The 12,595-nt window shown below is 46.0% G+C and overlaps 1 protein-coding gene and 1 long non-coding RNA gene across 2 annotated transcripts in view; one reads left to right on the top strand and one right to left on the bottom strand.

The window, feature by feature from the left end:
• LOC307206632 overlaps window positions 1-12,595 on the top strand; it is a 218,908-nt gene that overhangs the window by 17,682 nt on the left and 188,631 nt on the right. The gene's annotated exons all lie outside the window — the stretch shown is intronic.
• Window positions 1-12,595, bottom strand: part of DMRT1 (doublesex and mab-3 related transcription factor 1) — a 60,167-nt gene that overhangs the window by 18,780 nt on the left and 28,792 nt on the right. The window contains exon 4 of the mRNA XM_079959672.1: window positions 9,208-9,370. Within this exon, the coding sequence (XP_079815798.1) occupies window positions 9,208-9,370 (163 nt within the window). The remainder of the gene's footprint in view (window positions 1-9,207; window positions 9,371-12,595) is intronic.

The raw sequence follows: 12,595 nt of genomic DNA, 5'->3' as shown, positions 1-12,595 counted from the left end.
CCAGTTGAAGTTTCCGAACCGTCTTCAGAGGCCGCCCTACGCATTGCAGTAATCTAAGGCCAGGACCCTTTGGCTTGGAACGCTCATTCAGCTTTCATCTCTTGGGTGTCAATGCTCTTCTGGCCTGGGGACTCTCCTGTGCCTGAGCGTCTGCACACGGAAACACCAACCGATCTAAGCCAAGGGGCCGATGCCCTTTGCCAGATGTCACCTCTGTTCGGAAGGGAGACTTGTCCCCACAAGAGGGCTTTTACGCAGCTATGGAACGCCCTATCCAGGGACGTATGCCTGGCATCAACTTTCTGGTGATGGACCTTAAAATTAACCCTGGGATTTAAAACACACTATTTAAGACTCTCTGATTCTTGTGTGCACTTTTATCTGGGGTTTGCTTTGTTTGTTAGTCTTCTGACTGCAAAAAATAAAGAAAAAAAAATTGACCCTGTGTTGATGAATGTATGTAAAGGTTTCGAACGAATGCAAAAAAAACATAGTGATGGAAGACCTGGACAGGGCATGGTCACCCAAAAAGGCTCAGTGCCATTTTGCACCCAACTTGGTTCCCTAGACAGGCTTACCTGTGCTGGTACCTGCATGCCAACAGCTCTCTTTATCTATCAGCGGCAGTTTGGCAGGCTAGAGAAAGAGAACAGTAGCTACATGGGGTCATTGCCTAGCAAGGGTCCCACATTTGAGGCCCAGCAGCATAGATCAGCATTGCTAAGCATTTGCTGAGAGCTATGGTTTGACTGAAGGTTCATCAGATACACCCTGCTCCCTCCAAAATTCCTACTGTTCCTCTACAACAGCCTTTCTCAACCTGTGGGTCCCCAGATGTTGTTGAACTACAACTCCCATCACCCCTAGCTAGCAAGGCCAGAGCTCAGGGATGATGGGAGTTGTAGTCCAACAACATATGGGGACCCACAGGTTGAGAACCGCTGCTCTACACCTTCGCCACCCCCCTCTGCTCTCTCACCTGCCTGGCAGGTGGCGGTCAGAGCAGCAAGGCTCCTCCATGCTTCTACCTGTCACAGTCCCACCAGGTACAGAAAGAGCCAGCGAGGAGGCATCTCAACAGAGCCACCCGATGGACCTTCTCACCACCATGGAAAGAGCTCAGTGAGGGCAGCGGCAAGAATGAGGCCCCCTGCACTTGCAGGGAGAAGAGTGAGACCACAAGCTCCCAGGTGTGTATGAGAGAGGGGGGCAATTGTGGGTCTCTCCCCTAGGGCTTGCCCTGCATCTGCCCCCCTCTAACTTCTATTCCACCTCCCATCTTCTTTGGCTATCTCCCTGGAACCTGAGTTGGGAACACAAGAGTCCAGCAGCAACTCTCCAACCCCACCGCAGGCAGGGGCTCTGGAAAAAATGCCACCCACTACTGACACCTCGGTCTTCTTTCTCAGGCTCGTTTTAAAAACCACTCCTTCATAGTCTGGGAACTGGTGGTTGGGAAAAGAACCCTCCAGGAATTCACAATGCAAAGCCAGCCCCACATTTGGAAATTGTGAACCAAGTCTACTTCCCTATAAACTCACGTCCTTGCTGATGGTGGCAGGCCGTACTTAGTTAAATAATGAGGGTGAATTTGGGACAGAGTCCAAAATCTACCTTAGCTTTCCTGACTTCTATACTTTATGTGGAAGGGAGAGAGAGGGAGAGAGCGCAAATCATGGAATGTGACTAGCCAATTTGATTTTAACCACCTGTTCAATAGGAAGCTGAGACTATTAAAAAAGGCAAGTCATTCAAACACAGCGGAAAGCTTTTGTCTGGGTGGGAACAATGGAGCTAAAAAACACACACTTGCATTTGAAGTAAAATGACTGAATCCCAAGATTTGCTGCACTGGAAAAAACCATTTCTTTATAGATGAGATTGTACCAGCAGAGACTCGCCAGGCATGAAGTTATGTTAGGTTATGCACTGGGGGGCCAGCTGCAGTTGTGATCTTAGGCAACTGCTTCCCCAGGTAGCTTTTCATGTGATATATAATTACACACATAATGAAAAGCCAATAAGCACACAATACACAACACAGCACCAAAGAAAATGCATGCACATATACAGATACATAGAAGAGATACATGCGCACCACTCCATAGGCGCATGCCTGCTTACAGATACATCTGAGCAAGGACAACGGTGTACAGGCCCTCTGGCATCTATGTACATATGGAAACTAAAGCACATTATATATTACCTAAATATATATAAAGCTAACTTTTTAGTCTTGAGAAGACAAAAGCTATCCTCATATAACAGCCAAATTCCTACATAACTCAATTTCGACATCTCATCTGGTGTGAACTGCACTCATTCCTAGTGTAAACCCCGCCGTGCTGTGCAATGATATACTGTAATGTCACCTCGCAATCTGGATTTACTATAAAGGGCTTCTGACGAGTTTCAGAGCAGTAAACATTGCAGCGAGGTGTATTTCACACTGAGCTGGTTTTTATGAAGAACACTTCACCGCCCAGCCACGGCACCCAGATGATGAATGGTGAAAGATGCATGACAAGCTTCATCATTGTTTGTAAATCTTAACTGTTCCTGCTCACTAACTCTGCAGGCAATTTTCAAAGACAGCGGCCGACAGAAGGACAGCACAGCTTTCCTGAAGGTTATTCAACTTGTTCTTGGCCTAAGCTCTGCCTCCCAGGAGCTAAGCACTGGAAAATAAACTTGCTGGTTACCAGAACCCCGGGCATTAAGCAGGGTGCTAAGGAGAGCAAACTTAAGAAATGCCATCTCTAAGGTACCTTTGCAACAGACACTTCCATTGTCTTTTCGCTGCTTTTTTACTCAGCTAGTCTACAGGCACAACAGAGTTCAAAATGTGCTAAGATGTTCAAATATATAAAAGGATGTCACATAGAGGAGGGAGAAAGGTTGTTTTCTGCTGCTCCAGAGAAACCGACACGGAGCAATGGTTCCAAACTACAAGAAAGAAGATTCCACCTAAACATTAGGAAGAACTTCCTGACAGTAAGAGCTGTTCGACAGTGGAATTTGCTGCCAAGGAGTGTGGTGGAGTCTCCTTCTTTGGAGGTCTTTAAGCAGAGGCTTGACAACCATATGTCAGGAGTGCTCTGATGGTGTTTCCTGCTTGGGGGGTTGGACTCGATGGCCCTTGTGGTCTCTTCCAACTCTATGATTCTATGATTCTAAGAGCAACTAAGGCCGGGCTAAGTGATTTTGTGCATCAGTCTTAAAACTGTCTGCACAAATTGCACAGCTGCCTCAAACTACTTGAATTGCCACTTTGGACATTAGTTATCCTTAGGCAATAACCCCTTTAATCTTCTATCGAGCATAGAAGACTTAACAGCAATTCAGCTTTGTTGTCTTGAGTCAACAGCACTTCCATCCAGACATGCAAGAAAGCCAAGGGCATTTTAGACCTTCCTCTTTTGTGTATCCCTTTGGGTTAACAGAGATGCTGAACTGAGTTAACAGCAAAGGGGAGGGAATTGTATGCTGAGAAAAGCAGAAACATGACTGGGATCTCAGGTATGAAGCAGAAGCAACTGCAAGCACCCAGGTAAAGGTAAAGGGACCCCTGACCATTAGGTCCAGTCGTGACTGACTCTGGGGTTGCGGCGCTCATCTCGCTTTACTGGTCGAGGGAGCCGGCATACAGCTTCTGGGTCATGTGGCTAGCATGACTAAGCCGCTTCTGGCGAACCAGAGCAGCGCACGGAAACGCCGTTTACCTTCCCGCCGGAGCGGTACCTATTTATCTACTTGCACTTTGATGTGCTTTCGAACTGCTAGGTGGACAGGAGCAGGGACCGAGCAACCGGAGCTCACCCCGTCGCGGGGATTCGAACCGCCGACCTTCTGACTGGCAAGTCCTAGGCTCTGTGGTTTAACCCACAGCGCCACCCGCGTCCCCTTGCAAGCACCCAGAGTCCCACATAAATGAGCTTGATTCCCAGATCATCACATTCCCAGGCCATGAAGGGTTGCTGATTCTAAGTAACAAAATAATGCCATCAAACCCATATGAAAATTGTTGTGTGATCTGCAGCTCTACCTTGCTTTTCCATATCAAACCTGGGATGCCAAGGAGGCCCTGAACCACAGCTGAACATTGGCAATGGACTGGATGTGATTTAACGAACTGAAACTAAGTTGTGGCAAGTCTAAAGCTGCTCTTGGTCAATAAGCCTTTTGATCCAATAATCAGATTTCAGCTTGATTTGGATGGGATTGCCCACCTCTTGAAAAATCACTTCTTTCCAGGATGATGCGGGAACCATTCATGAGAACTCTTTGGGTTCGGTCAGTCAACCAGCCACAAATCCACCTAACAGTTACCTTGTTCAACCCACATTTGACCAGCTTCCACACGAGAATATCCTGGGGGACTTTGTCAAAAGCCTTACCGAAATCAAGATACACTATGTCCACAGCATTCCCCTGATCCACCAAGTTTGCAATTCCATCATAAAAAGAAATGAGATTGGTCTGGCAGGACTTATTTTGAGAAACCTATGTTGGGTTTTAGTACTCACAGCATCCTTTGCTGTGCGTCCTTTTCTGTTCCAGGACCTTCCCTGGTATTGATGTCAAGCTCACCGGTCGGTAGTTACCTGGGTTATCTTTTCCCCTGTTTCTGAAGATGTGGACAACACTTGCCTGCCTCCAGTCTGCAGTGACCACAACAAGTCATAAGTTTAATCTAAGATTCATGTATTGATGGTCACTGTGTTTTCAATATGAACTGACTGTGGTCTCTTGTTAGTATTATTTTGATCACCTCTTTCTTTTTTAATTGCAATGCATCTCTCCCCCCCTTTCTTTCTTAAATCTGCAAAATTTATTTTCTAAACTCCTCTTTTAATTTATTCATTATCAAGGCTTATATCCTTTCCTTCATCCTAATTTCAGAGGGCAGGTAACGTACCAATTTCACTGGCCGCTGGCCTGATTCTGGGTGCACTTCAAACTGATCACCTCGTCTCCTTTGCCACTCCTGCCCCTTTCCACACAAACTTACAGCAGCATTAGTGACGGGAGAGTCTTGTAAGAAGCACATTTACTCGTAATGAAATCATGGGAAACGACATGGCTCTTGATGTCCTAATGAGGACATCAGATGCACTAGGAACCATGTTTCCCTAAATTAAGTTCCCTAAGTTTTCTTTTTCTTTTCTTCCTTTTACTGGGTTTTATAAACAAGAATAATGTTATACAAACATGTATACCAAGCTTTCTCATGTCATTTGTCATGTCACAAAAATAGCATTAAAGATGTGGAAAAAGATCTATAACATATGTTTCATTAATGGTGGTCAATGTATAGGTTCTTGGTTCATGAATTGGTTTAAACAGTTATAAAGGAAGGAAGGAAGGAAGGAAGGAAGGAAGGAAGGAAGGAAGGAAGGTGGGAAGGAAGGAAGGAAGGAAGGAAGGAAGGAAGGAAGTTTGGTTAGGTTCCCTAAATTAAGGGTCATCCCCAGAACCAGTTTTTAGCATGTAATGGCAGTCTCACTGCAAGACTTCCCATCGCCACTGATGGCACGTGTATTTGGGAGAGGGGAAAGAACTGGCCGAGCCAACGGGAAATTGACCTGAGGGAGGCGGCTACTGCCTTACACAAAGAGGTATTTTCAGGATTTAAGCCTTTAAGATTCTTTTCCAAACCATTTGTTTATCAAGTCTTTATTTGCCTCCCCTGTCTCTAAAAAGATGCCGTGGGTGGAAAGACCATTGGCATGGCTATGGGACCACCAGATTCCCCACTCGGGACTGAACCACCATCGTTCTGTAATTAGAAAGCATCTTTTCCTTGGAAGCTGCAATATATAATAATAGCACAGTATGGAACCTTGCGTGAAAAAATAAAGTCAGAAGCTTCTCACAAACTTCCCGCTATTGACAAAAGAAAAATATAAATCAGAGGGTGGCTTATATCTCCTCCCTATCAGCGCAAGCACACACAGAGAGAGCATAAACAGGCAGTTAACTCAGCAGAACAACATTAATGAAACGGTAGGTCTAACGGTGCTAATATATGAACTGGCGAAGCCGCCATAAAACGAAAGTTACACCTCAGGATTCGGAGGCAAGTAACAGACTTTGTGAATTATGAAGAAAACGCCGTACACTTTGGTTATTAGCTGTGGTTTAAAGGACATTCCTCCCTCTCGTCTCCCTCTGTCAGATAAGAAATCTTGCTGCCTAATAACCACAGTGGCTGCAACACTTGAGGAATAGCGGGGCCTCAGAAGTATTTCTGCTGGAACACTGACTGCTTTTTCAGTTTGTGGGTCAGTATTTCTGCCCCATGCTGTTCCGACAAACACATCTTTGGGCAAATGTATTACTATAGGGAGAGAGCAAGAGAAGCAAAAATAAAAATAAAATAAAGGGTGTGATGGGGGCCACTGAGAGATATTTCTTATTGTCCCTCCCAAGTCAGGAACAAGGTTTGGGAAATGGGACGGGTTTGGCCATCAGCAAAAGAAAAACGAAAGTGACAGATGAAGTCCTATTCAGGAATTTCCCCCCACATAGATGAAGGAATAGCAGAGGTGTTCTTCGCTGCCCTGAGCTGCCTCCGCGTGCAACTTACGGTAACTCTTATTTCCGCAGGGACATCATTAATCACGGTGATGTTCATATCAATGCACCCAAGGATCAGGTTGAATTCTGCACCCACTGAAGTCAAGTTAGCTAGGCAAGTTGACTTTTTAGGAGAGAACATGTTGTGAGTCAGACGACTCACCAAAGGAGCGTCTCCATCCCCATCGTTCTGCCTGGACACTGAGGTCCAGCACCGAGGGTCTTCTGGTGGTTCCCTCCCTGCGAGAATTGAGGTTGCCGGGAATCAGGCAGAGGGCCTTCTCGGTGGTGGTGCCTGCCCTGTGGAACGCCCTCCCATCAGATGTCAAGGAAATAAACAACTATCTGACTTTTAGAAGATGGTCTGACCTTTAAAGCCCTAAATGCCCTCAGCCCAGTATACCTGAAGGAGCATTTCCGCCCCCATCGTTCAGCCCGGACACTGAGGTCCAGGTTCGAGGGCCTTCTGGTGGTTCCCTCACTGCGAGAAGTGAAGTTACCAGGAACCAGGCAGAAGGCCTTCTTGGTGGTGGCACCCACCTCCTGTCAGATGTCAAGGGGCTTCACAATATTCCAAAATACCCCCATCGTTCAGCCTGGCCACTGAAGTCCAGCTCTGAGGGCCTTCTGGCGGTTCCCTCCCTGTGAGAAGTGAGGTTACAGGTAACCAGGCAGAGGGCCTTCTCGGTAGTGGCCCTGTGGAACGCCTTCCCATCAGACGTCAAGGAAATAAACAACCATCTGACTTTTAGAAGACATCTGAAGGCAGCCCTGTTTAGGGAAGTTTTTTATGTTTGATGTATTTATCGTGTTTTTAAAATTCTTCTGGGAGTCGCCCCGAGTGGCTGGGGAAACCCATCCAAATTATTATTATCATATTATTATTATTATTATGAGAGCTACAGATCTGGGGCAGAGCAATTTGCTTCATATGCACCAAGTCCCCATTTTGATCCCCAACTGCTTCAGCTGGTGCCAGGAATGTCCCTGGAAGGTTGCTGCCAGTTTGAGTAGGCGACACTATGCTGCATGGACCAATGGTCTGACTCAGAATAAAGCAGCTCCCTATGTCCCATAGCCCTGTCTCAAGAGTGGGGAGTGTTTTTTTACTTGGGGGGTTCCTCTCCCTTCTGGGCAACCATCCAAGGCCCACATTTCTGTGGTGGGCAGAGACAGAGGCTCGTTTCTGCACATGCAAAAATACTCTCATCCTCCTTGCAGACAAGCAAAAGGCGATGTTACAGTTTGAGGGCAGGGAAAGAGAGGCGATGCATATTTTGAATGCTTTCATTTCGGTGAATGGTTTCTACGGGGTTCCACGGTCCCCGCTCTTCCACCTGAACGGGAAAGCCACTTCCACCCTGCAAAGGAGGTGGTGTTACAGGCTTCATGTCCCCTCCGAGCAACTGGCGGCCGGGGATCTCCCTCTTTTGCCGCCTCCAGCTGCTCCAGTTTTCCCACCCTCCCACCCTTTAAGGTTTTCGTCCTTGACCTTGCTATGGACCTCATTTGGTCGCCGTTGAGGGGCCTGGTAGGAATTTTTCCACTTGGTAAATTGGCACCAGCCACTTGGTTTTTGCCAACCTCGTAGCAAATCATCACAACTTTCTTGGTATTGGCGGTTAGGCATTGGTATTATTCTGTAGATGGAAGAGGGGAGGAAGCGCCATCACCTGCCCCACATATCGAAGGGTAGTCCGATAAAGGATTCCGGGGGGCGTGGCCCTGTCCGAAGCCTATGGAGGTGAGGGCCTAAGGCACACCCCCAAGCAGTGACCCCAGGGGAGTTCCTAGTTGATGTGCATCAGCAGGACTCCCCCTACTAGTGGTTAACCCTTCCCGGACTTCTAGTGGATGGACTAAAGCCGGATATAGTCGGTTAGGACCAATGCCTAAGCCAATACCGCTCAGGCCTGTAACCAATAAAGTTGTGGCCTTATTTAGCCCATTAACCTTAATTATTGTGTCATGTGTTATTATTTCCACTGGGGGGGGGGACTTGCCACGCAACGCAACGCATTGTGTTGTGTTGTTTTAGAGAGCAGAGCGCACACGGACAGCACCAAAGAGATTTGTCTGGCCCCGGACTGAAAACGTGCAGCGTTTGTTTGAAATGATCCATGGGTTGGCAAAGAGGAAGGGCTATTAGGAGAGCCATCAGAAAAGTGCGCCACGTCTTTTAATTCACACCCTTCATAATTGTACCTGAGCTTCTCATGCCGGCAGGTCCCCCAGCTATGGAAAAACACTCCGTCAGAGCTTGGAAAACACCGCTGGAGCTCAGTAAATTACATCTCCCGGCTTGTCCGCCGCTGATTGATGAGTGAACTTAGGGAACAATATCAGTATGTGGAATATCGTTTGAACGAGTGGTCAATAATGATTGAAAACAGGGCATTTTCTGCAGTTTACTAAGGTGCATGGCACACTTCTCCTCCGCCTAGAATCAAGGCCGCATTTGGGGAGGCATAAATGTACTTTTAAAAGCCCCCACCCACTTCTTGTTTAAAAAAAATACCTGATTAGAAGAGGAATTTAACAGGTTAGTAGGAAGGGGAAATACCACGGCAGCCGAAGGGATGCCTTTGTTTTTGGACCACAATTTGATCTGCTGGATTATCTGCTTACCATTTGCTTTCGTTTCAGAGAAAGAGGGGCTCTCCTCAAAGGTGAAAATCTGGGGGACACAGGCAGGAGCCCCAACGCTCTGCCCCAAGTAGGAGCTGGAAGGATAGTAAGAATGCATTCTGTACTGGGAACTCACACCATGGCGGTTTTCTGGGCTTTTCACCTGGTTAGAGAAAAACAAGAAGAAAATAACGCCTGTTAAGCCAATCAGAAACAGGAGAACAAAAATGGAGTTACTTTTAATGCCCCCCAACATAATCTTTTGGTCACCAGGTGGAACACTGTATTTTTCTTGCACTCAATTTGTAATTGAAACAGTCATTCTGAGAACCCCTTGTGCCTGGAAAACTCAATTTGCTCCCTGCAAAAAGTCATTGCCAGGGTTGGTGTTCTAATTTTCTGAAAGGGTTTTCAAGCTAGAAAGAGATGCTGTTTTCCCCAGAGCTTGGAAAGGAACTAGTGCAAGTTCAAGACGTCCCAAAAGGGAACTAATTCCAGTTCACAGCCGTCCCTCTATGGAATGAACCAGTTCGATTCACCTTCAGTTCATGATTCAATTGAAGCTCATCCAAACCAGGCATAGGCAAACTCGGCCCTCCAGATGTTTTGGGACTACAACTCCCATCATCCCTGAACACTGGTCCTGTTAGCTAGGGATGATGGGAGTTGTAGTCCCAAAAAACATATGGAGGGCCGAGTTTGCCTATGCCTAATCCAAATGATCCTTGATAATTTATTTCCAACATTCAGAATTGTTACAAGCTGCTTTATGAAACATACTTAAGAAGACTAAGAAAAGATCAAAACATAAACACAGAAGAATGTGAATTGTTTTACTTTATTTCCCCCAACCGTTACGATCTTTAGGATTAGAGGCCCAAAGATTCTGAAGCTTAAGAAACACATGGAGAGATGAACCGGAAATTGTTTTAACTTCCACCCCAAAACGAACTAAATTCATGTTCCATTCACTTAGCATTTACGGGAACTACTTTGAACTGGAAGGTTTTTTTTAACTAATTCAGAAAACTTGGTTAAAAACGAAGCAGTTGATTCCAAGCACTGATTACGTTTCCCTGTCTACTGTGGTCAAATGACAGCATTATTACAGCTCAAAGGTTTTGCAAGCTTTGGTAGTAGTGATTCTGAAATGTGCAATGCTTGCTTGACCAAAATTACCTGTGGGGCAAAAGAAAAGGGGCTGTGTACATCAAGATATTCTGTTCAGGCCACAGGGCAAGAAAGCAGGTTGGTTGTCACAGCACCACAAAGGGATTTTGGTTGTGGGAATGTTCAGGATGGCAGGAGAGGAAATATTGCTTATTAATATCCTTCCTAACTTGCGCTAGCAAGTTCCTTTACTTAGCAGAGTTTACATTCCCCTTTTTGCATGCACAGCAGACAGCTGGTTGCAGGCTTGTGCGAGCCTCTCACTATTATACAATTCAGTCTGTCTCAGATTGAATTGTACATTCTTGGTAAGTTCCCTTGAATCCCTCTTAAAAAGAATAAAGACGCCACAATCTTATTCAAAGTGAATACAAGACGTTTACTCACATCAGTTCACGGTTGGATCCCTGAAGGCAGACTTAGTTATAAATATGTACATGTGGATCTACCCCATATGGGGGAATGATCCCAGTGCTTCTGCTAGCTGAGAGCTAGCAGAGCAGTCCTAGCTAGAAGCTGGTCAAACGAAAAAGGAAGTTGAAAAGAGGGAGGACTTTTGTTACCTGGACAGGTAAGGTCATGCCCACCTTCTATCACATGCAAAAGGAAGGATGCTCCAGCCAGGAGGAACAGGAAGTTTCGACTGGCTGGACCAAACATTCCCTCGTGTGTCTTCTCTAGCATTATAAGGAATGTTGTACTTGACTGCCTCTCATGGATCACATCCCACACTGGTGGGTGAAAAAGGATGGAAGCAAACTGAGGCCTTTGGATTGAACTGCTGGCCCCGTCCATGCCAAAGCTTATTTGATGTTTGCAGTTGGACATGCACAGTCCACACAAATGGAAAAGCAAAGACTAAGAACACCAGCTGAAGAACAACTGGAACCCACTGAGCTCTTTGAAGGCGTCTTTATTCTTTTTAAGAGGGATTCAAGGGAACTTACCAGGAACGTACAATTCAATCTGAGACAGACTGAACTGTATAATAGTGAGAGGCTCACACGAGCCTGCAACCAGCTGTCCGCTGTGCATGTAAAAAGGGGAATGTAAACTCTGCTAAGTAAAGGAACTTCTCTGCTAAGTAAAGGAACTTGCTAGCCTTGAAGGCAAGAGTCCCAACCTTTAAGTTCACCCCCCCTCCATGTATGTACACAGCCTGTCCTCTGTTGCGATGCTTCCACATTACACAATAACTCTCTGCACAGGTTGGTTTTTCAAGCCTGCTCTCCGTGCCATGATCTCTCTTTACTTTCCCCCACCATCCATCCCCTAAAAATAATCACTGGACAAGGACAATATAATTTTAGCATCTATTAAATGGCCCCCACTAGCCGCTGGTGCTGAAAGGAGGTCTGGTTTGTTTTCCTTCTCCAGAGGATGTGGGCAATGACCTGTTTCCTTTCAAGCCTTCTTGTTTTCCTCTCATCTCACCCATTCCTTAAAAAAAAACCCACCTAAAATCCCAGGACCCAATGAATTATTACAACTATTATTATTAGTACGTGGTCGCTGGCTAGCAAGAGACATGTTTTATAATCTTATTACCCGCACCAAGTCTGTGAACCACGGTACGACCGACAGACAGAGGCTAGGCTCTGCAAACAATATGCGCTGGATTAACCACTGGAGAAAATCTAGAAAGCTTTAGGCTTTGTTTTATTAAACTGTTTAGAATATATACCACAGTAAATCTGAGCCACAAGGTTTCCTTTTTATAGAGCTTAGCTACCCTGTTTTATAGTAACAGTAAAGAACAGGCGAGACATAAAAATGCTTGACCTTAGCTCTGCATTACAAAGGGGACCAGAAAGATCATTTGCCCAATGAAGATGACGGGAGTCGTGTCTTTTAGCTCCAAAACGCGCTGAGCATCCTTGCCCTCGTGTGCTACGGGGTGTATGTGTGTCCCCAAAAATACACTACTGATTCTGGTGGTGAGGGAAGAGGGCAAAAAGATCTGAGCAGGGAATGAGTAACTGTGTCCCTTGTTATAGACTTCTTCTAGGTTCATGTTCCACAGCCAGGATGGACCTGAGACCAATGGAAAGCTGGACTTGTTGCATGCCCGCAGGGGCATTAAAACATGTGCGCACACTCAGCATAGGTGTGCCTTAGTCTTGCTGCATGTTCTTTGCCTCCCAAAGGAAATGCACCTGTTGTTCATGACTCCCTGGTCCTGAATGGGGTAACTGAAGGAACAAATGCACAGCCTGGG

Source organism: Podarcis cretensis, assembly GCF_951804945.1.
Source record: "Podarcis cretensis genome assembly, chromosome: 17".
Classification (NCBI taxonomy): domain Eukaryota; kingdom Metazoa; phylum Chordata; class Lepidosauria; order Squamata; family Lacertidae; genus Podarcis; species Podarcis cretensis.
Note: the sequence above shows the minus strand (reverse complement) of the source record. Positions and strands in the feature narration are given on the sequence as shown.